The 25233-nt window shown below is 43.3% G+C and overlaps 1 protein-coding gene across 15 annotated transcripts in view; it reads left to right on the top strand.

The window, feature by feature from the left end:
* LOC135220554 (zinc finger protein 385B-like) overlaps nucleotides 1-25233 on the top strand; it is a 657479-nt gene that overhangs the window by 497513 nt on the left and 134733 nt on the right. For 11 of the 15 annotated variants that reach the window (XM_064257760.1, XM_064257761.1, XM_064257766.1 and 8 more), the window contains 2 exons: nucleotides 15125-15264; nucleotides 15939-16074. In XM_064257760.1, coding sequence (XP_064113830.1) covers nucleotides 15125-15264; nucleotides 15939-16074 — 276 coding nt within the window. The remainder of the gene's footprint in view (nucleotides 1-15124; nucleotides 15265-15938; nucleotides 16075-25233) is intronic. The other 4 variants (XM_064257767.1, XM_064257769.1, XM_064257755.1 and 1 more) reach the window with 2 other exon arrangements.

Consider the following 25233-nt stretch of genomic DNA (forward strand, 5'->3'; position numbering starts at 1 on the left):
TATTTGATTGTAATTATACGTTTTGGTCTTAATTCACTCCAAATTGCGCTTGAACTATGTTGTGGTTCCTGGTTCTTAAGTGCTCACTCCACAAACACAGTTGTGGGCAGCACACGAGTAAACGGTTTATTAGGTGCAAAGCTTTATTCCCTTAATTGTTTACTTTACTCATTATTTAGTTAGTACTTTACTTTGTTACTTCAAAATTTTTATTTAATTCATGTATATTATCCCTTTTTAGCAACCAAATTAACCCCAAAAAATTACAGATATTTCTGAAGTAGATACATACATACAGACGGCAAAATGACTCAGCGTTGCCAATTTAGTGGAGCTTCATACATACGCCGATGCATTTACAAACTGTTTCCATGAATTCTAGTTGTTATAGTAATACAATAGAGTAAACAACCGACTGGACTGGCCAACCCACTCTCTACCGCGTTTGTGGATCCACCCTCCGAAAAAGTACTTTAACACGTCCTGACACTGGAGATGGTCATCAGTCATGAGATGTTGGTGGTGAGAGGAACAGCTCAAGACCTCTACTCTCCTTTCGAAGTATTTTCTCCAAAGTTAGAAATTAAGGCCATATTTTAAGATCAAACAGAGGGTAATGAAAAGTGTGACCAAACGCGGTGCACACTACCCCCATGACGCTTTCAAAATTTTTACTTACAACTAAAAAAGTTTTGAAGATTGGCGCCATCTTGATGTTTGTGGAGTTGCTTGTGTCAACAGACTTCCCATTTCCTGTGCTAAATCCGCACGCCACTTGTACCCATAGACGCTGGGGCACTTTCATCACAACAATCGTAAACACCAATTTCCAACCACTACTTATCCAAGGGAACTACAATTTTTAGTAGAAGAAGCGTGCACTACATAATTATTTAAATAAATAGTTAAACAGCAGTACATATAAGGTCATGAATTGCATAAATATTTTTACATATTCATGATTATTAATTTGAAAATATCGTTGTTGAAAAAGTAACTAGATCCGCGACTCAAATATATCAACAATTTTGCTTGTGAACGGTACCTCCAGCGTTCTTCGCGCTCTTCAATTGTTTATCAGTGTTGCCAATTGGTATGTGTTCACCCTCCAAACTGGGTATAAGACTTACACAAAACCAGGGAAATAAGTGAAATTAGCATATCTATTTGTAGTATATACTGGCAGTCCCCGGGTTATAACGTGTTCGGCTTACGACGTTCCGAGGTTAAGATGCTTTTCAATTATATTCATCAGAAATTATTTGCAGGGTTACAACGCTCATCTGGCACAAGAAATATGACACCAAAAATGCAAAATAATCAATATTTGAAGTTTTTTTTTTTAATGAAAAATGCAATAATAATGCAGTTTACATAGTTTTCAATGCACCCAAAGCATTAAAAGTAAGGGTTTCGTAACCCGGGGACTACCTGTATACATATTACAGCAATTTTATCATTAATGCATTACTATGACAACTAGAGTTCATGGAAACAGTTTGTAAATGCATCGGCGTATATGTGAAGCTCCACTAGATTGGCAACGATGAGTCATTTTGCCATCGTCTGCTCCTATCTACTTCAGAAATATCTGTAATTTTTCGGGGTTAATTTGGTTGCAAAAAAGGGATAATAGACATGAATTAAACAAATATTTTGAAGTAACAAAGTAAAGTAACTAGATAATGAGTAAAGTAAACAATTAAGTGTATAAAGCTTTGCACCTCATAAACCGTGTACTCGTGTGCTGCACACAACTGTGTTTGTGGAGTGAGTACTTAGGAACCAGGAACCACAGCGTGGTTCAAGTGCAATTTGGAGTGAATTAAGACCAAAATGTGTATAATTACAATCAAATAAGCACTGTGGAGTTTCAGTTGTGATGGCAGTGAGGATAAAACCACCGATTACAAGGTAAAAAGGAATTTCAGTTCAAACCATGACCCGGGGAATAAAAAGTTTCATACTTCCACTAATATAGGCAACAAAATGTTGTTTTATTATGCTGATTACATCTTCAATCTTGAGTAAGATCAATAAACGTTACATATATACGCTAACATTGTTCAAATGATTGCTTGGAAGGCTGGGAAAGATGGTGGGTTGTCTGTGGTTACGAACGGCAAGTCACGAGGTTGCCGCCATATTGGATTTCAAAACTGCCATGAAAACATATTTTACGAAGAGCTCACATGCTTATTTTAGTTCGTATGGCGCTTTCATATACTATAACATTATGTTGATGAAACTTCAATCTTTTGAATGGTATGCTTAAAGATGTAATTGTATATTTGTTTCACCAATTAAATATCGAGTGAATAAAGCCGAGCCACACGATGACGATGTATCGACTGCAGTTGATTACCCTAATGATAAAATTACTCTATGTATATACGTATACGTACTACAAATAGATACGCTAATTTCACTTATTTCCCTGGTTTTGTGTAAGTATTATAGTACCTAGTTTGGAGGGTAAACACACCAATTGGCAACTGATAAACAATAGAATAGCGCGAACAACACTGTAGGTACTGTTCACAGCAAAACTGTTGGTATTTGAGTCAGGAATATATTTACTTTTTCAACAACGAATATTTTCAAATTAATAATCATGAATATGTAAAAAAAATTATGCAATTCATGACCGTATACTGCCATTTAACTATTTATTTAAATAATTATCTAGTGCACACTTCTTCTTCTTCTACCAAAAAATCATAGTTTCCTTGGATAAGTCGTGGTTGGTGTCATTCTTTACAATTTTTGTGAAGAAAGTTCCCCAGCATCTATGGGTACAAGTGGTGTGCGGATTTAGCACTTGGAATGGGAAGTTTATTGACACAAACGACTCCGCAAACATCGAGATGGCGTCAATCTTCTAAATATTCGGAGTTGTAAGTAAAAATTTGAAAGGAGAGTAGAGGTCTCGAGCTCTTGCTCTCACCACCAACAACTCGTGACTGGTGCCCATCTCCGGTGTCAGGGCGGGTTAAAGTACTTTTACGGAGGGTGGATCCACACGTGGTGGAAACTGGATCCGCTAGTCCAGTCGGTTGTTCCCCTTAGATCTACCAGGTTAGGTTAAGACCTAGCATTATAGGAAAGGTTAGGTCTGTTTATGTACAAGAAACCTGTCCTGACTGGCAGGAATCAGGCTGTGCAACTAGAGTAAACAACTGAGTGGCGACATTGAGGCCACTTTTTGAAAAAGGGCTTGAATTATGCCATTATTTCGTAATTTAGGAGAAAACATTTATTTCGAGAGGAGCGCAGAGGTCTCGGTGCGTTGCCTGGATGGGCCACAACTCTTGACTGATGCTCATGGAAGTGAGTTCAAGTACTAGGCCTATGTTGCCACTCGGTCGTTTACCCTATTGTAAAGTTTTACCGAGAACAACAGACTCAAGTTCCGTTGACAAAAGAAAACCTAACCTTCATTAGAATGCCATGCCTTGACCTATGCATGGGACATTGGAAACTTACCAAGCTTCCGCTCAGACATGGGGTTAAGGCCTTCTGCTCTCCTTCTCAAAGCTACCCATTATTGTATTTGTAGGCAAACCCAGGCTACAGATATAGGTGGTTTGAGGTTATGGCCGATAAAACTATTTTGAACCATATCACATTTTCATGTTTTAATGTGTGCTTTTGAACGTTTCTGGCATTTATTTCCTTTGCAAGTGACCAATTGTATACTATTTGGTTCAATCTTTTGCAATTAAATAAATGCCAGAAATGTTCCAAGCTCACATTAAAACAGGAAAATTATATTTTTGCCCTAAATGTGATCATGGTTTACCATGAAATTTTACCTTACAACAGTTAGGAGAGAAACTAAAGTGAATGAAATGGTGATGCAAGGTATTTTGACCTAACCAACCCTGTAGACCACCCTGGTGCATTAGCCTGTACTTAACAGAAACATCGCCAAATCCTACCCATAAAGGTGTGGTTAACCCCTTTCTCATCCTTGTTAGACACAAGGCGAGGGATAATTGATGTTAGACATTGTATATTTATTAGATTTCACACTGTTAAACTAGGCTAGGCTTATTCAGATTTATGAAATAACTAACTTTATTCCTACACAATATACAAACCCTCGGTCCTTTACATTAGGAATTACCTTCAGCGTAGGCTGGAATATGGCCGTTAAATTTTTGAACAAGTTGGTTAGGCAGTAACTGCCGTCTGGTAGGCCCAGATGTAAACACTCCACTTTGCTTTCGTTTATTTTCCAATGAAGACGTATGTTTTTGAACTCTTGCTAATCATGATTTTCCCGTGGGATCTTAACTTTATTATTTTGTATATATATATATATTTTATATATATATATATATTATATTATAATAATATCTATATATATAATATATATACATTATATATATAGATATATATATATATATATATATATATATTGTTTTATGTTAATAATGAATTTACTTTTATAATTAATATACAAACTCACTTTTCATGATAGCCTTGCTAGCCACCTTTCTACTTTGTGTTAAGGGTCAGTGGCAAGGGTGTACTAACACCCGTATTACATATTTTTTCCCCTTAAGGTCAGGGTGAGACAACGTATTACTAATTTGAAATTTATTCTTACGATTTGGAAATTACAGAGGGGAACTTTGGAGGTTTGTCCCTTGTTTTTCTTCCAGTATTTCCTCATCAGAGGCCGGTGCCCTTAGATGCGAGAGGAGTATCTTTTTTTTTATCTATATATATATATATATTAGCGCAGGCTAACAGTGGTGATAGTTGTTTACAGTGGTGGATGCCTCAGGATTGTACCTTCAACTCATAGCATACTGTGATATTGGTCCTTGAGTGTGTGTACTGTTCCCCTGCTGAAAATCATATTAATTTGCCACTTATCCTGGAGTTTTATCACTGGACACTACCTTTGTGGCTGCCCTGTGATTATTAACTACTTCTGCTGGTGTATGTACCTCATCCTGTAGAAGTAGTCTTGCAGAATTTGGAGAACTCGAGGAGGAAGAAAGCTGGTCAAGTGTCATCCTCTTCCTCTTCGTTATCACATTTCTCTTCAACCTTATCCCCTCTGACCTCTAAGGCTCCCCCTAAGAAGTTTCATTATGGAACTTCTAAGGGTCTGCCTCATCGAACTGAGGAGGCAGTTGGGTCTTCTGTTGGCTCGTCTGTTCCTTTGGGAACAGGAACCATCACTCTGTCACCAGGGTCCGGCATGTCGGGAGCCATAGAAGCACAAATTTCAGTTCGCACTTTTGTGCTAGTCCTAAGACTAGTTCTGTGTCCAGTGCCCATTTGCAAGATTCCCTGATTGCATGTAAATCTACAGTTTTATTGTAGTGTCTTACCGAACAATTATAGAGCCGTGATTTCCACGAGCGGCAGGATACTAAATTCAAATTTAGCGCGTCGGCGTCGCCAACACTGGTGGTGATGACGTCATCTCCCTCCACTCGCGGGAGAACCAGGTACAACTGCCCAGGTGAATTCAATTCTTTTCCTGCCGGCGTCCGGTGAACATCGGTGGTCGGTGCGGTTGGATGACTTTGCTTCGCTTTTTTCTTGTGGATTTGATCTTCGGAATTGGTGAAGTACTCTTTTTTGGCGTTGTTGTTATTTTGCTTTTTATTTAGGCGTTGCCATGTCGGATTCTAGTCCGTCGGGAGTTAGGTTTTGCATCTCAGGATGTAAAACTAGATTATCCAAGCTAGAGTATGATTCTCACACTAAATGTGTTAAGTGTAGGGGACAGGTTTGTTCAGCAGATCGAACATGTAACGAGTGTAGTGATTGGACTGATTCTCAATGGAAGTTTTTTAGTTCATACTCGGAGAAATTAGCTAAAGACAGAATTAGAAAAGCAGCGCTTAGGGAAAGTAGACTTAGCTCTGCTTCGTCTTGCGATGCATCTGTTCCTTCTGTTTCTCCTCAAATTGTTATGTCTCCTTTAACTACACCTCCTATTCCTCCTACTAATCCCACTTCTCCGGCTTCCCGTGTAGTTTCTTCCGACACCATTGCCAGTCTGGATCGAGGTTAGATCAGAAATTTTCGGTACTAGCGAATACGGTTTTGCAACTTGGTAATTCAGTTAAGACGTTTTTGGAGAAAGCGGCTTCAGGTAAGAGTGTAGTTGAGGGTGCGTCTGTCTGTCCTGACACGTCTCCTAGACAAAGGTCACTGTCCAGCTCCCCCGCACCGGGGAGAAGACATACCGGAAGTCCAAGGGAGTCGATCGGGATTTGCCCACAGACAGGCGCCTCTCTTGTTGAGCCTGTTGCGCCTCAACAGGGCTCGGTTAAGCGTTGGAAAGGTGTTGCGGTCAGACGCCTTTCAAATGATTCAAGCGATTCGTCTCCGGTCCGCACGGCGCTCTTGGCGACGCATTCGCCCGTTTCGCGTCCCTTAAAGAGGCGTTCAGGCGCCGATTCTTCGCCTCCTCCAGTCAAGCGGTATAAGGAGCCTGAGAGTAGGTTGCGCCTCGGCCGTTAGCGGCTCGTTCGTCGCCTCAATCTGTGCCTTTTTCGGCATCTACTAGTAGAGATTGTGGTTTTAGCGCTGTAGCTAGCAGTTCTAAGGGTGTTTCTTTAGGCGCTTTTTCGTCTGTTACGCCTGATGCGCCTGTTTCGCCTCGAATTTCGGCGGCTCCGAGCGAGGCGCAAGTAGTTTTTCCGCCCCTCCTGAACTGAACATTTAGGCTCTTCCAAGCCTACGTTAACTGTTTTTGATTCGTCTCTGGCGCCTTTGCGCAAGCAGTTAGAGATGTTAACCAACTGGATGAATGAGTCCAAGGGTGGTTCGAAACCTTCAGATCCGGTTGTAGTTCCGTCTACTTCTTCGGCGGTATCGGAGAATGAAGAAGAAGTAGAGGAGGAGGATTCACATCACCTCTCGTGTTATTCACGTCTCCTTAGATTTCTTCTGGTATCTTATCCAGATTATTTTGAGAAAGCGGCTCCGCGCTCCCCAACTTCGACTTTTTTGATGAGGAGGAAAACTTCAGACCCTCTCCTCCCAAAACTTGTTCTATCTAAAGCGGTTAGACATTCGTTGAAAGAGACGGAGAAATGGATGTCTGTGAAAAGACTTAGGGAAGGCTCTTTTTGCTTACCCTCCCTCTAAGTTGCTTCGTAAGAGGTATAGGTTTTATGTAACTGGGGAAGCTCCTTCTCTGGGAGTTTCCTGCCTCCTCCCAGGGAGACTTCTCCAGTTTAATCGACTCCTCTAGAAGATCTGCTTTCGCCGCAGCGAAAGTTTTCTTTACAGCGCCTGAGTTGGACCACGTTGTAAAGAATCAATTTAAACTTTTGGAAGTCTTTAGCTTCCTTGATTGGACTATTGGCGCTTTAGCGGCCAAGATCGAAGACTGTCCTTCTCTTTCTCAGGAGTTAGCGGAGGATTGGATTGGTGTTCTGTCCTGTGCGGACAAATCCATTAGGGATGGATGTGATGAGTTAGCTTCGCTCATCGCCTTTGGTACCCTTAAGAAAAGGCAACTTTGGTGCTCCTTTTGCTTCTAAAAGGGTTACGTCCCAACAGAAGTCTGCTCTCTTGTTTGCTCTTTTGTTGAAAGATAACCTCTTTCCAGACGATGTAGTGTTGTTTGCAATTTCGTCTGCGCTAGATAAGAAATCTACTTCGGATTTACTGGCACAGTACTACTAAGAGACCTAAAGCTCCTGTGGAGACTGTTCCTTCGGTTTCTCCTCTGGCCCAAGCGCCTTTTCGAGGGAGAAAACCCAAGCGCTTCTTTCGGCCGAAATCGAATTTGCGACCTCAGTCTAAGGCCTCGGCCAAGGTTAACAAACCTTCCAAATGAAAGCTCGGTTCTTCATGCACCAGTGGGAGCCAGGCTGGCTCTGTTTTGGGAGGAATGGGAAAACAGAGGAGCAGAAGCCTGGGTAGTGCAAGTACTCAAGTTCGGCTATCGTATTCCTCTCGTTTCACCTCCCTCGCTCTCACCTGTGCCAATTCCATTCCAGGCATACTCTCCGGGCTCAGACAAATTTCTGGCGCTAGCCGCAGAAGTGGAAGCGCTTGTTCTCAAAGAAGCGATAGAACAGATAGAAGGGGATTTTCCTCCAGGCTTTTACAATCGCCTTTTTGTAGTTCCCAAGTCATCAGGGGGCTGGAGGCCGGTTTTGGATGTGAGCGCCCTATGAACTTGCATGTCCAGAAAACAAAATTTCATATGGAGACCACGCGGTCGGTTCTGGAGTCCATCAGACAGGGGGATTGGATGGTCTCTCTGGACATGCAAGACGCTTATTTTCACATTCCGATACATCGCGAATCTCGGAAGTACCTGAGGTTCATGTTCTGAAGGCAAGGTGTTTCAGTTTCGGGCGCTTTGCTTCGGACTAGCGACCGCTCCTCAAGTTTTCACCAGGGTCTATCCCCGATAGGAAGCTGGCTACCACATATTAGGAGTAAGAATCTCCCTCTATCTGGACGATTGGCTTCTCCGGTCGGAATCAGAGAGTCGGTGCATGAAGGACCTTGGAACAACTCTGGATCTTGCCAGAAAGTTAGGAATTCTGGTCAACAAACAGAAGTCCCAGTTGGTTCCATCTCAGAGCATCCTTTATTTGGGGATGATTCTGAATGCTGCTCAAGTTTTTCGGGCTTTCTGTCCCCGAAGAGGGTTCAAGGCTGTCTGGAGACAGTTCAGGAGTTCTTTGGACAAAAAGGTAAGTTCTGCCAATCAGTGGATGAGGCTCCTGGGCAAATTGACGTCAGTGGAGAAATTTGTGACGGGAAGACTGCCACATGAGACCTCTGCAGTTTTTCCTGAGAGCCTCTTGGCGCAGGAAGACACAACCAGACTCGATTACCTTTCCTGTCACAGATCAAATAAAAGAGGACCTAAGGTGGTGGCTCTCTCGAGCAAGGTTGGAAGAAGGGTTAGATTTACGACCCATCCTCCCGAACCTACAGTTCTTTTCCGACGCATCGGACACAGGTTGGGGAGCCCTACTGGGAAATCAACGGACTTCAGGAGCTTGGTCGGAGAAGGAGAAGAAGTTCCACATAAATGTAAAGGAACTGTTAGCAATTTTCTTGGGCTCAGACAGTTTCGGAGCTTAGTAGAAGGTCGAGTAGTGGCAGGTGCATTCCGACAACTCCACGGCTCTCTCGTACGTGCGGAAACAGGGGGGGACTCAGTCTTTCTCTCTGTACGAAGTAGCCAAGGATCTCCTCCTGTGGTCAAACGAAGCGAAGGTTCAGCTAGTCCCGAGATTTGTTCCGGGAAAGATGAACGTCCTGGCGGACGAGTTAAGTCGTCAACAGCAAGTGTTACCTCTGGAGTGGACTTTGGACAACAAGATTTGTCAGAAACTTTGGCGCCTTTGGGACGACCGTCAATAGACCTGTTCGCGACATCAAGGAACAACCGTCTTCCTCTCTTTTGTTCTCCAGTCCCAGATCCTCTAGCTTGGTCGGTGGACGCAATGCTGTTGGATTGGTCGGGTCTGGAAGCTTATGCATTCCCTCCGTTCGGTCTAATAAGAGAGGTGCTGAACAAGTTCATGTCGCACAGCAATGTAACGCTAACGTTAATCGCTCCCTTTTGGCCCACGGAAAGAGTGGTTCCCGGACCTTCTCCAGTTGTTAGTAGACTTCCCAGACTTCTTCCTCCAGAGAAGTGGCTTCTCAAACAACCTCACTTCAAGAGGTTCCACCAAAACTTGTCCGCTCTAGCTCTGACAGGGTTCAGACTGTCCGGAATCTTGTCAGAGCGAAAGGATTTTCAAGAAGAGCTGCAGAAGCTATCGCTCGTTGTAGGAGAGAGTCTTCTAACAAACTCTATCAAGGGAAGTGGAGAATCTTCAGAGAGTGGTGTAGAAGTGCTAAAGTCTCTACTTCTGCGACCTCTTTAACAGAAATAGCAGATTTTCTTCTATTTCTTAGGAACTCTAAGAAACTGGCTCCTTCGACGATCAGAGGATATAGAGCCATGCTCTCTTCGGTTTTTCGACATCGAGGTTTGGATATTTCCTCCAATTCAGATCTGTCGGACCTCATTAGGTCTTTCGAAACCACTAAGCTCCCGCAAGATACAGTGGCTTGGAAACTTAGATGTGGTGCTTAAGTTCCTCATGGGGTCACCGTTTGAGCCTTTGAAGTCGGCTTCACTCAGGAACTTGACTAAGAAGGCACTCTTTCTTATTGCACTAGCTTCTGCTAAGCGTGTCAGCGAATTGCACGCTATAGACAAAAGAGTCGGTTTCTCTCAAGGCAATGCTGTATTTTCGGTATCTTTGACCTTTCTAGCCAAAATGAGAATCCTTCTAATCCTTGGCCGAGGAGTTTTGTGGTAAGGAACTTATCTGATTTGGTTGGACATGAGGAGGAAGAAAGGCTCTTATGTCCAGTCAGGGCTATTAAGCAGTATCTGTTTACCACTAAGGGTATTAGAGGACAATCTTCTAAGCTCTGGACCTCGGTTCAAAATCCCTCTCGTCCTCTTTCTAAGAATGCTATATCGTTCTTTATTAGAGAGCTTATCAGGGAAGCTCACTCGCAGTCCGAGAACGACAATCTTTCCGTTCTGAGAGTTAAAGCTCACGAGGTTAGAGCAGTGGCAACTTCTTTAGCATTCAGAAAGAATTTATCTTTAGCTTCGATTCTTCAGAGCACGTTCTGGAGATCGAATTCGGTTTTTGCGAGTCATTATCTCAAAGAGATAGAAACGGTTTTCGAGAATTGTAAAACGTTAGGTCCGGTGGCGGTTTCTGGCATGGTGTTGGGAGAAACGGCACAGGGGTCGTCACCTCTATGCTAACTTTTCACCTTGAATAGGTTGTCGAGTTCAAGGGAAGCTGGGGGTACTGAGTACCTGGGATACTCACCAGTCTGTTAGGTCAGATTTTACAATGGTTGGGTTATATATGTTTTTAAATCTGGTGTTGGTGACAAATGTTGTTTTGTATGATTGAATTTCTGGTCTTAGCCCAGGGCAAGGGCAATCTTTGTTGTTACTATCCTCCGTCAGTCAGCCTTGACTCGCTTGAACTACGGAAGGATTCCACTCCTGTAGAGGCTAACTTTGGTCAAATTCCAATTCCTCTACAATAGTAAGAAGAGCACCGACCAGAGGCAGTAACAGTCTGCTGTAGCTCTCTTACAAGGTAAGGTACAACAAACACCTTGAGTGTTTACTGGTATTGCAATAAATGTAACCATTTAAAAATACTAGTGGTCCACTGAATCCCACCTTCCCATAAATGTGTAATCAGCTCTATAATTGTTCGGTAAGACACTACAATAAAAATGAAATTTTCATTATTAAAATGAAGTTTTATTGTATACTTACCGAACAATTATGATTATACCCACCCTCCTCCCCTTAGGTGGACGGACGGGCAGAAAGAATTGGATTCACCTGGGCAGTTGTACCTGGTTCTCCCGCGAGTGGAGGGAGATGACGTCATCACCACCAGTGTTGGCGACGCCGACGCGCTAAATTTGAATTTAGTATCCTGCCGCTCGTGGAAATCACGGCTCTATAATTGTTCGGTAAGTATACAATAAAACTTCATTTTAATAATGAAAATTTCATATTCGTGTGCATCTAGAGTCAATGACGCTGAGTCTGCTGACTATCACAACTCAGGCATGCAGTGGAAGAAAGGAGTGAGTCGCTCAGGTGACTCACTCCTTGCCAGTAATCGTCTTGCAGTGATTGCTCAGTACCCAAGGTTGACATGATGGTCCCGCGGGACTGTGCACGCAGTGAGACCCGTAGGGGGTCCCCATTCAGTCCTCTTGAGAAGTTTCGGCCATGACGAGGACTGGGACACATCGGAGGACAGTATCAGCCCTCTTCAGTCAGGTGCACCCTCAATTCCACGTACACCACGGTCACGTTCTTGTGACCGACTGGTCTCGGCACTGGTGAACATTTCTCTTGCTGTGTAAGAGTTTTGTAACCCCTCTTGGGAAAGCATTTCTCCAGGCCAAGATTGCTCTCCTAGACTCGCATCGTGGCCATCACCACAGGTTGATGGCTGCTTGCGACTTGCTTCTCCTGCTAGTTCTGGTAGCAAAGCAAGCAAGATTGTCCAGTCTTCCTCATCTATTTCCTCTACTTCCTATGGCTACACTGGGACATGTGAGGTGAATAGGAGGGATCCTGCAGAGTGCTCTCCGCAGGATTCAGCATTGGGGAGACTATGTTCCTGGAATGATCTTAGGGTCCCACTGGATGTATGTCCACGTCATTGAGGAAGAATCTTCTGTCAATGATAAAGAGACCACTCACCTTCTCGGCATCTGGTGTTTAGATTCTTAGGATTAGAACACCCGGAGACTATGTTCTCCCTGGCTCTTTCTGTCCTTTGGACGGATTTATTTCACAGTGCCCTATGGGTTTTTGCTTTTTGGGAGCCTTGAGTTCATATTCTGTGAATTGTACTTGCATTCCAGCCTTAAATACTCGCTTATAGGACTTATTTTTATGCCGGTTCCTCCTCGTTTTCTATAGGAGTCGAGAAGGGGTCCCTCCCCGAAGATCGCTTGATGAAATTCAGGTGTCTCGCCGAGCGCTTAAATTCTTTGGAATTTCTAGCACTCCAAGTGTTTTGGTCTATGATAATTGGTATTACAGTACCCAGATATGCTTGAATTCCTTGGAATATCTGGGATTCTCAGAGTGTTATGATTTTCTGTAAGTTCCAAACACTTCGCTGAGTAATTAAAGTCCTTGGAATTTCTAGCGTTCTCAGAGTGATTAGGTGTACTGTAATTTCCAAACACTCGGGCAACAGGTATTCCTGATAATTATTATAGTGATAATCGAAAGTCTTGCCAAGCTCCTAGATCCTTTGGTTTCGCTGGTGCTTGCCGAGTGCTCAGTTTCATCATGTTGCCGAGCACTAGGGTGAGCCAAGTGTGGAAATTCTTACAAATTCTAGCGCTCGCTGTCATGAGTGCTTGGATAGCAAGACAAGTATTTACCAGTATAGATGAGTTCACTCTTCAGTCTGGTTTGGGGTTATGCAGAGCTTAATACTTCATGCAACACCTAGGTGAATGGTCAAGCCGTCCTCGTGTCTTGGACCTTAGGGTCCGAACACATAGGACAGCAGACACAGAATCCCTCTTTATTCTTCTTCTTGGAGCTTCAGCCTCGAAGGAGACAGTTAATATGGAAGAAGTGATAGTTCTATGCTGATGATTACCACTCAATTATGTAGTGGTGTTCTGTTCAGCTCACTTGACTCAGTTCGACCAGCCAGCTCTGCCGAGCTAAGTGCTCATCTCTATTGAACGAACTGTCTGCTCTTGATCAGCGCTGTTCCTTGCCATGACATAGCACCTCCCCTTCCCATGTTGCAGTGAGTTTTCACAGTGGTCATTGTCTTCATCATCTTGATCATCTGACGCCTCCTCACCTCGCTCTTTGAAGGCTTCCACGGCCTATGAAGGGGAAGGTAGTTTCTCCGCCCCATAAGAAGTCTGGTCTCTAGACTTCTAAGGGTCTGCATCCTTTCCTTGGGGAGGAAGCAGTTGGCTGTCTCTCCTGCTCACCTGCTCCTTCCGGAGCGGGAACCAGGACACTATCCCCAAAATATAGTATCTCTCAGAGAGCCAGCAAGATAGGTGCTGTCTTAATACAACCACATTTATATCTTTCTTCCTTTGGGTCTGCCTACAGGTCCTTGGAACCTCTTTTCATTGGACCGGTGGTGGATGCTCACAAGTTGTGTTTGCTTACCCGACTCCTTGAAGAGGACAATTTGGATCTCGCCTATGGTGTGTGGTTCTAGAAGTAAGAATGATGTGAGAGTGACTGGCCTCTCCACCTTCTACTCCTCTTCCTTCAGGTCGAGGATAGGACTGGAACTTAAACTTGCTGGTCAGGCGGTTGATTTGGTAAGATTGCACATCGAGTTTCCTCTCTACTTTTCTTATCAGAATCATAGAAGCAATCCGACTCCTCCCTCTAGCAAGGGGAGGAAGGAGACTGACAATAATGCAAACCCTTCCCAGAACTTTGCATTAATACCGCCGACTCTAAATATTCTTCCTACCCCTTTTTCGAATAACTTACAGTTCCTCACTGTGAGCACCTCAGTGGCATGATCGGTATGGTCTTGGTCTGCCACCTCGTTGGTTGCGAGTTCGATTCTCGGGCATTCCATTGAGGAGTTAGAGATGTGTATTTCTGGTGATAGAAGTTCACACTTGACGTGGTTTGGAAGTCACGTTAAGCCATTGGTCCCGTTGCTGAATAACCACTGGTTCCATGCAACGTAAAAACACCATAAAAACAAAGAAACAAAATTCCTCACTGATTTCGAAAAGGCCTTGGAGAGTGACTCTTGATCTTGCAGCTCATATACTCAAGCAGGGCACCCCTCTAGAGGCTCATTCACATTCCTCCCACTAATCAGTGTCCTCTTAATGTAAAGGACTGAGGGTTTGTATATCATGTAGGAACAAATCACAAGTTTATAAAGTAAATTGTATTTTTCCTAACTAAACAAACCTGGGGTCATTCACACATTAGGCCCACCTCATGCCACCCCTCAATCTGAAACCTGGGCCAAAAGACATAGTGGAATGTTTACATCCGGGCAGGCGGGTCTCCTCGCCTACCGGACAGTAGTTTCTGCCTAACCACCTTGTTCAAGAATTTTAATGGCTGTGTTCCAGCTTTGCCGTAAGCAATTCCTAATGTAAAGGACCTCAGGTTTGTATAGTTAGGAAAAAAACAATTCACTTTTTAAAATTGTGGTAGCCCAGCTTCAACGACGGTAATTCCTAATGTAAAGGACCCTAGGTTTGTATAGTTAGGAAAAATCAATTTATACTTTAAAAAATTACCATTTTAATCCACATACCTATATGTGAAAGGAAAATAGGTTGTGTTAGTTGTAGTATTATAAAATCAAAGTCTCTCGTAAGGTATTTGTTTACATCCTTGAACCTAGGAAGCAGGTGGTACTAGATACATCTTTTGGAGTTTTGATTAGCTTAAGGAAATATATGTCGCACTTAATTGAAAACGATGATGATTTAGCAAGGGGTGTCCATGGTGGTATAAGTGATTGGGTAAGTAAGGTACTTATTGTACATTTGCTTTTTCAGCATAGACTTTTCACATGCATTACAGCTGGTGCTTAACGACGTGCTGGGTGTGGGGCTGCAGGTGGTGGACTTCAGCATGAGCTATATGCCCACTTCTGTACCATACATGCCGTTCCCTGCTCCCTCACCAACTCATCAGCCACCAACGTACGTCATGAGCTCAGGGTCTGCATCAGACATTGTCTAGGTTTTGAACATCCCCTGTTAAAGTGGTAGTCATTAGGGTAGAGAGATGATCATGAAGAGTACAGTACAACTCCAATGTACATTATATACTTTTAAAGTGTTTTTATTAAATTTTTTTTTTTCAGGTTCAAGTTTAGGTTCTAATTACGATACTATGTTCTCCACCTGGAAATTTTGATTAAAAAAAATGAAATATACAGTAGTGATAGGCTTGAAAGTTCCTGCCCATAGTACTTGCTTTACTCCAGTTGCTGGCTTGTTTGCATAAACAGAAATTAGTACTTATTGTAAAAGACATTTGATAGAGGTTTTGCCTTATTCTCATAGAACTTGTACCTTTGGACTTTTTAGTTTCAAGTTAAATGTTTTTATATTAATAGCTGATAAAGACTTCTGATATGGTAAAGGTAAGTGTTTTAAAGATGATGTTGGCATTTTTTTATTCATATGTTTGTAAAACATCCAGTCTTTCACTTGCCTTTGTAAGTATAAGGCGACTTGGCGCTCAAGGAGGTAAAGTATATTCTCATGTAAGGAATTTGTATATGATATACATATTGAACAATATTTTTTTGCCATATTATATTTATTTTCCAAGAATACTGTGAAATATGAGTTAACCATGGTCTTTATTATATTTTGTTTGCCAACAGAATGAGCGTCAGCACTACCACTGGAGGTCTGTCACCAAGTTCAGCGATATTAGCGTCAGTTGATGTATCCAATGACCCAGTCACGAAAGCTGTTATGGAAAATGTTATGGGGCGTTTGCCAACAAAGAAACCCAGGGTTTGTGTGCTGTATATTGTTTTCTATTATGCTAAGAAGATGAAGCACAGGGTATTGTTTTTTGTACCCTGTTCATTCTACCCATGATTTTTGTACATGCAACTTCCCCGGCAGATATATACTTAGCTTATGTCTCTGACGTCCGACAGAAATTCGAATTTCGCGGCACACGCTGCAGGTAGGTCAGGTGATCTACCCCCCTGCCGCTGGGTGGCAGGAATAGGAACCATTCCCGTTCTAGAACCAGATTTTCTCTGTCGCGGTAGTGTCAACATATGTTGTTGCTACCTCCTGACTTGATTTTCGTTTTTCATCGCCATCGATCTTCTGGGCTGTCTTTTGCAGGGAAGTACTGGGTCTTTGGTTCGGCATACGCTTTTATTAACTTTTTAATGATTTTGGCTTCGAAATTTTCGAAGAATATTTGACGTGTAACTACCGAAATTTTCGGTAGACACTCACATTGTTTGCAAGAAAGGGAAATATTAATATTTATTCATTAATACGTGTAATAAGTGTTAGAATTGATTGAGGAAATATACTGACTTCCTACTTTAGGGAGTCAGTAAAGCATGTAACTAGATACGTTTCTTTTAAAAGTTTTTTGGAAACTCGTACTAACGAGCAATTAGAGATTAACAGTACTAGTAGTGTTGCATCCTCATCACCTTCTTACTTCGCAGAAACTTCAAATTCATAATTGCAATTTGAAGACAAGGATTGTGGCTCTAAATGCGAGCTATTGAAAGGTAAGAAGTGATTACTAGTGTTCCCCATTGCAGTGGAGGGTGCGTCTGATCTGTCTCGCTCCCAGGCCTAGACCTCTTTCAAGCTCCCAAGCCCAGGGGAGAAGGAATGTCGAAAGCCGTAAGGAGGTTTCAGAGAATCCCCACCGGTCAGGCGTCCCCTCGGCAGGTTCTGTAGAGCGTCCCAGACTGCCAAGGATAGCCATTGAAAAGGCATCCTTAAAAAAGTGCGTCTCTTCATCTTACATCCGAAAAGACGAAGGAGCCTGCCAGGAACTTAGGAAGCCGCGTTCCAGCAAGCTAGCGTGAGCCACGTTCCAACAGCCAGCAGCGAGCCGCGTTCCAGAAAACAGACTAGCGCGAGCCGCGTTCCTACAACCAAACGCGAGCCGCGTTCTAGCAACTGAGCGCGAGCCGCGTTCTAGAAAATTTTTCTTGGCGCAAGGCGCCTTCAAAGAGAAAGGGGAAGAACGAAGCGCCAGCCTGGCGCAAATTGCGCCAGAAAAACAGACGGCTAGAGCAAGGAGCCTTATAGTACAGTGGCAATCAGAACGATCCCTTCCATTGAACGTTTACGGGCAAGAGGCTCTTTCTAAAAGGGGTCTAGTAGGCGCTCGGAATAAACTATCAGGGCGCACGGGACCTTCCACGCAAGCGAACGTTCCAGGAGCGAGTCTCCTTTCTAGCGTGCGGAACATTCCAGGCGCTAGGCGCAAGGAGCCAGGCGGCAGAATATTCCAAATCTTCTTATGAGAGAGAGGTCAGTCGCGAGGCTCCTCTTTGAGTTTTTAACTTGAGCAACTTTCCCCTGGCAAAGGTGCAAGATGTCGCACAGGCGGCCGTCGCGTTTGTCAGAAGGATTCTGATACTAAGAGAAGCCATTTTTCATTATTCAGAAGACTCCTGTGTTTGGCAGTTCCTCTCAATGCGGACTCTCTCCTTCATTCATGCTCTTCCCTCGTTATGAAGAGGCAAGAGCTTTGGGAGTTTTTCTTATAAGAATCTCATCGACGTTTGGGTATGATAGCGGATAGGAAATATCTACTTCCTTCCGTAAACCCTACAGATGAACAGGAATTCTGTCTCTTCCGCGATTTATGAGGAAATCACGAAGATTTAAAGAGTTCCTGGATTAACTTCCTTCCTTAAGGAGATATATATACTCTTTCTATCATTCTATTAACGAAAAGAACGAAGAAGTAAAAGTTTTTCCTTTCTCTATCTGCCTCGGCAGGGAAAGAAGGTAGTAGAGTATCTGCTGTATGAGAATACGATACGGCAAATCACACATACCGTAGTTACTTCTTTGCAGAGCAACTCAATTACCAGTATCCTTCCAGGAATTTCCTAGGAAGGACTACGCTTAAAGGGATTGTTAAGACAACACCTACTTAGCTTCTAGATTTATCGAAGTCTTGTTTCGCTTAAATATGCATGAATAAGAACTTCCTGAAGTTCAATTATAATTTTATGAGATTCCTTTATTTAATGGAGTAGCTGGCAACTCTGGAAGAGTAAGGCCAGACGGCTAACGGAGACTGCTATCGCGCCCTATTAAAAAGAGACCAACGCAGTAACATGTAGGTGTCGGTCATGAGTGGTTGGTTACATGTCTCTCTCCTGCGGGATGGAATAACAAACCCGTGTCTCTCCCCTACAATCGCGGTTTTAGCCTCGGATTGAGGGGATAGTTAAGCAAACATAAATAAAATATTGTCTGCCTTTTGCTAAGAAGCTTTCAATAAGAAAGATATTACAACATTTCAATGCTGTTTACCGTAGGTAACATTATTAAAGGATTCTAACGCAGCGGAACTCTATATTATATGATGCTCTCATGCTTACTGAAAAGCAAAAAAAAACTGGGCTTATTAGAGTACATGCTTAGTGAGAAGATGAATGTAGTAGAAGAGAATTCACTTTAAGACTACGGTATGGTCAAGTCTTATGCACATACCGAGGTTAACTACCGAATTCCTAGTATCCTTACAAAGGTTTCCTAGATTAATGCTGTTTACCACAATGTGACAGTATTATAAAGGATTCTAATACGGCAGAGCACGATATAATATAATTCTCTCATCCTTTCGAGAAACGCACACAACCTTTTTAGAATTGGATATTGCTCAAGAGAAGATGGGCGAGTCGGATGGGAAACATTCTCTTAGTGGCAGAAGTTGTTTCCCTGAATGGACTATACTACGTATATAAATTTTTTTCCTACTAAGAACGGAATTAACACGTGAAGGATGTCGGGTACCATAAGGGCACAGATGTTCTGGCACATAACCTTAAAAGAACTAGAAGGAAGCGCCAGCCTGGCGCAAAGCGTCAGAAGCGCCAGCCTGGCGCAAATTGCACCAGAAGCGCCAGCCTGGCACAATGCGCCAGAAGCACCATCCAAGATATTTTCTCGTTTTAGCGAGTTATTAACCTAAGAGTCCAGTAGTGGTTGGTTTGGTGTTTGCTTCTCACCTCGGTGGTCGCGGGTTCGATTCTCGGCCATTCCATTGAGGAGTGAGAGATGTGGATTTCTGGTGATAGAAGTTCACTCTCGACGTGGTTCGGAAGTCACGTAAAAACACCATACAAACAAACAAACAAACCAGTAGCCTCTCGGAGGCTCGGTAACGGCAAGATTCGTTCCTGATTTCGTTACCCATTTAATCGGAAAGGGGTCGCTTATAAGGAATGATGGAATGATTTATTTTAATCACTTAGGCCAATTCCACGACTCTCTCATATCGCAAAGAGCATCGAGAATCTCTTTTTTTCGCCCCTGTTCGCGTTAACAAAAGAGAACCTATTTGGGAACAGACAAGGAACGTAACGATCCTTAAAGGTTCGATGCAAGATTTTGCATGTCCGTGAGAACCTTCTCGATCGAAGATAATAACTGTTAACGTTTGTCTAACATTTATTGAAAAGAGTTTTGAGAACCTGCGGAAAGTCGTCTTCATAGATCTCTTCGCAAGGTAGAAGACGAACAGGCTTCCTATAGACTGCTTCCTTTTCCTCGAACCAAGAGAGGTAGCAATATACGACATCTTTAATTTAAAGAAGGGGAATAAACTTTAGTCTTTTTTCCCCTAGTTATAAATTCTTAACAGATATTAAGATAAATGGGCGTCAAAGGAAGAGAGGATGAATGCCTCATTTTGGCCTTAGAGAGGTTGGATTCACAGAAGTCACGTTCTTCTCACAGCATGTTTCGTAAGGCTTTTCCAAGAGTATTTGGATATTCTATCAGAATCTATTATAAATAGACCTGAAAAACCTCTCCACTCTGAGTCTTTCCGCGTGCAGACTGACCAGAAGTGGACATGAATGAGAGGATTTTTCAAGACATAGAATTGCTGCAGATCGTGCTAGATGGAATGAGGAAACTGTCCTCTTCCGATACCTCTGTGAACCACATAGCGAGGTTCTTTCTTCACTTTCAGAGGGAAGAATCACCTAGGTATATTATCTGCTATCAAAGAACGCAGTAAAAGGCTATACTCTGTCTCTACAAGGGGAATTAGAGATAACAGAAGATTAAGATCTTCGGGATCTTATACGATACCGCCAATACGACAAAGAGTAGGATATCATGTACTTCGAGTGGGATCTTTTTGTGGCCACAGATTCCGTGTTCCGACAAAATGGAACTGCTCCTCATCAAACTTCTTTGAGAAAGTTTATGAAGGAATTCTTTGTTTCTCTTAGCCCTAAACGACCAAGAAGACAAGTGAATTTTTTGTGCATTGGAATCTCGCATCAGATTCAATGGAGACTCGGCAATGGGTTCTTGCCAGCATAGTATGTCTGGCAAAAGAACTAAAACCCTCTATTCCTGACGCAACGCTTTTCAGATAGAAGTTTCGTTGCCCAGGCAGGGTACTTACTTTTTCATCTACAGAAGAAGAGATGGTTTAAACATTTGCCTACAGAGTCTTCGGGGTGCGATGAGGGCTCGAAATGCTTCCCAGAAGGTATTCAGAAGGATACAATAAGAGCTAGAAATCAGGGTTCCGCCCAATTTCAGCTCTGAGTCTCCTTCGACTTCCAGACTCCTTCCCTTCCTTCGGGCAAGGAATAGGGAAGATTCTGCAACGAGGAACCTCATCAACATGTAAGAAGGGATCTCGTTAGCAAAGGAAGTATTCACGAAGGATCCTCCTCGGAGGAAGACTCTTCTCTCTCGTATTGTTAGATATCCTGTCGTCTACTGTATATAGCTGACTACAATCACCTCCCCTTGCCAGGGGCCAAAAGATCAAAGGGGAAGAATTTCTTCCACCCTTCTCCAGTCTCCTGATAGACTATGTGGTTGTTCAGGACTCTCGGACAATGTAGCGCCAGCCAGGCGCCAAATGCCAATACAGGCGAAAAACGCCAGAGGCGGACAGTTCCAAGGAACTCTGTCATGGTCGGATACTGAGAAGGAGCGGGCCTCCAAACCTGGCGCAAATGCGCCAGAGGCGAACAAATCGGACAGATATAAGAGTGTCCGATGTGGACATCGCCAGACAGCCTAGAGACTCTTCCAAGCTCGAAGCTCCAGCAAGTGTGGAGGAGCCAAGCCAGGCGTGAGGAGCCAGCCAGGCGTGAGGAGCCAGCCAGGCGTGAGGAGCCAGCCAGGCGTGAGGAGCCAGCCAGGCTCTAGAAGCCAGCCAGGCGCCATCCAGGTGCCAGGCTCCTTCAAGGCTAGGCTCCAGTCAGGATTGAGGATCCATCCAGGCGCAAGGCTCCTTCCAGTAAAGAGAAACCTAAAGCTCTGTCATGTAAGAGGGCTAGTCCCCATTGATATGATACAGGTAAGGCTCTGCCATGTAAGTGGGTCAGCCCCCATTGGCACGATCCGAGAAGGCTCTGTCGTGTAAGCGGGCTAGCCCCATTGACATGATCCAGAAGGGTTTGTCAGTCATAGGTCCCTACCTCGCTGAAACTCTTGAGGCATGCAGACTCATAGACAGTAATCATGAAGTCTTCTGCCAAGCTCCAGGCGCAAGGCGCCAGCCAGACGCAAGGCTCCAGCCAGGCGCGAGGCGCTAGAGGCCAGGATGGAGAGGCCAATCCAAGCGCCAGCCCAGGCGCGAGGCTCCAGCCAGGCTCTAGGCGCCATTCAGGCGCAAGGCTCAGCCAGGCGCCGAGGCGCTAGACAGGCGCTAGGCGCCTGCCAGGCACGAAGCGCTAGCCAGGCTCCAGGCTTCACCCAGAAGAGATCTATATCAAAGAATGCCCTGGCCTTCTTTGAGACATTGTGATCTCTTAAGCACTTGACAAGTGCATTGATGATTCCTTCAAACAGCTGAGAATTAAAAGCGCATGAAGTGCGAGCTTTTCTGAATTCTTGTTCTTTCCTTAACAATATGTCATAAGGACATATTAGCTGTCACATACGGGAGATGCAACTCTGTGTTGACTTCCCATATCCGAAGGATGTCAAGATAACCTACGAGAGATCCTTCTCTCTTGGTTGATATGTTGTCTGCGGATAGACTTGCTGGGATAGGGAGCCGATACTGATCCTTAACTAGTGAGTTAAATTTAAATTTTTTTAAACGGTCGTTTTTTTGTTTTTTTCTGCCTTTGGGTTGTTTGAAAGGAGTTTGGGGATAACTAACTCTTTTCAACTTAAGCACTAACCCTCGTGTTAGGATCAGGTGATCGGGATCGGTGTTGTGCTCCTTAATTATGCCACTAGGCATAGGCATATTGTCATGTAAGAGGCTCTGCCGAGTAAATGGATAAGACCCCATCGACAGACCCACAAGAACTCTTAGCCATAGGTCACATCCTCGCTGAGGCTCTTGAGGCGAAGCAGATTCCTAGGCATTAGCCATGGAATCTTCCGCCTGAACAAGTAGGAACCAAGGTTTTTTCTTTTTATTACCTACAATGTATGTTGTTTACCTGTCTATTCAGTAAATAGTTGTCTCTTACCCACCACCAAGGGTGTCAATCAGCTAAGTATATATCTGCCGGGGAAGTTGCATGTACAAAAATGATATTGTTAGAATACAATAAAGTTTTGTACATACTTACCGGCAGATATATACGATGAATGGCCCACCCAGCCTCCCCTCAGGAGACAGGTGGAAGAGAAAATCTGGTTCTAGAACGGGAATGGTTCCTATTCCTGCCACCCAGCGGCAGGGGGGTAGATCACCTGACCTACCTGCAGCGTGTGCCGCGAAATTCGAATTTCTGTCGGACGTCAGAGACACAAGCTAAGTATATATCTGCCGGGTAAGTATGTACAAAACTTTATTGTATTCTAACAATATCATTTTTATAGGTTCAACAATCAAGCTCCTCTGAAGTTGCCATTACTCAAAGTATCAGATTCTGTTGCTCTATTCACTATTGAAGTATTGTATTTTATCCAGTTTCATGAAGAATTTCAGTGCTGAAACAAAAATGACCTGAAACCTCTAGAATTAAAAACTTCAGTGGTCTTTTGCAATTTCATGAAATGGTCAGTCAAGTGTTTATCAAGGGAACATTAATTTTTAATTTTCGCAATAAATAGCTTCAGTAATTCAACTTTCTTGTACTATTGCTGTATTACATTGGGGAAGCACTTGTAGAAATAATCCCTCCTGAAAGTCATGAAGTGCCTAAAATAATATATGTTGTACGGTTCCAGTGAATGACATTTGTAATGGTGAGGTGACTTTTACATGTTTCTCTTCACTTGAGGCCCTTTTTCATTTGTCACTTGTATATAATTCTTGTATATGTAACTTATCAAGTAAATACATAGCTAAAAGTTTCTAGTATAGGAGCCAAAAATTTTTGAAATTTGTGGTAGTGTTTCTTTTTATTTTGGTGTAGGTAAACAGCCCTGCCCCTTTTCAAGAAAGAGAGGAACAACTGAGCAGAGGAAGCCAATTTGTTTTGGCAACAGTTGTGAGCAGCAACAATTTTTGAAATTCTATTTTCATTGACTTTGTTGGCTTATATCTCAAATTGGTGAAGTATTTTGTTTCTCTAGCCTTTTGGCGATTTAGATATACTATAGGGTTGATTTCTTATTACAACTTGTTTGCTTGATAGTAACCAATCACAATAAAGACTGCTTTTGTACATGTTAGTTTTGCATCATGTCTGACACAAGTTCAACAAGTATTCGCACACTAAATGTACACCTTGTGGGGACAATTATGTTCAGCTAGTTTGCCATGTAATGAATGTAAGGATTGAGGAACTAAAGATTGGAAAGTGTTTAATTCTCATCTGAATAAACTAGAGAAGGGCAGAAAGACAAAAGTGACAGCCAGGGACAAAAGTTTAGCTAGTTAGGAATTGGCTAAATCTTCTGTTGAATTGCCAGTAGTTGTCTCTCTCTCTGCTTCTATTCCACCTAATCCTGGACCCAGCTCACACACTCCCAAACCTAATGCCATTGCCATTGAAAGGAAGTTCGGCATGTTGGTGAACATAGTAGATCAAATTGGGGTTTCTGTGAAAGCTTTCATGCAAGATAAGTGTTAAGTGATAGTGGAGGAGCTGGCTACTTGGCCTGCTGATTCTCCTAGGCAAGGGTCCCTAGCATAATCCCCCACACCAGGGAGAATCTATACCAGAAGCCAAAGGGAGGTCGGTGGGATCTGTCACCAGGTAGTGGACCTCTCAGTCGCACCTGTTGTAAGCTCCCAGGTATTGATGGGTAGCCAATGGAAAGGCATACTCCAGGAGGCACACCACCTTTCGGCTAGTTCAGAGGATTCAAGTCTGGAACAGAGGCACCAGTGGCGCAAAAGTGGTAAGGGAGACCATAGAAAAGGTCAGCAACTGAAGTGTCACGGATCCCTCAGTTGCCTTGTAAGAAAGTAAAAGAGGCTGTTCCTTCATGCAGTTTTTGGGACAGCCTCAAAAGTTTTTTAAACAAATGTCAATTGTTAGCTAAGGAATCTTCATCTAGAGAAGCGTGCCGCAACATCAGTTGGTGAATCAGTACATGAACTTTGTATATATCAACGTTTAGGGTCTTAAGCGCCCTCTGGCACCACATCACTCGGCATCGGGTCAGGCCCATGTGCACCTGAGCAGTCATTTGCGCCTGAGTGCCCACTTGCACCCGGGCATTCTTTTGCTCCTGAGTGCCCAGACATACTCTGGACCATAGCTTCTTCACACTTCTGAGCGCACATTTATGCCTTTGTTAAAGCATTCTCATTCAATCAGTTTAAGACCTTGGAACACTTATCTGCTCACAGATTTATAGCTTTAGATGAACTTTCAGTCTTTTAAGCACTCATCTGCACCTTCGCATGGGGTTGCTCATGACAAAAGACAGGAGTTTGTGGTGCCAACTCCATTACAGAAACCTTCAGTGTTGTCAGATCCTTCTTTCGCCCCAATTGAACAGCGACTGGATGATATTTTTGGGTGTTTGAAGAAACTGCCGACAGCTGCTAAGGAC

Source organism: Macrobrachium nipponense, chromosome 2 (genome assembly GCF_015104395.2).
Source record: "Macrobrachium nipponense isolate FS-2020 chromosome 2, ASM1510439v2, whole genome shotgun sequence".
Taxonomy (NCBI): domain Eukaryota; kingdom Metazoa; phylum Arthropoda; class Malacostraca; order Decapoda; family Palaemonidae; genus Macrobrachium; species Macrobrachium nipponense.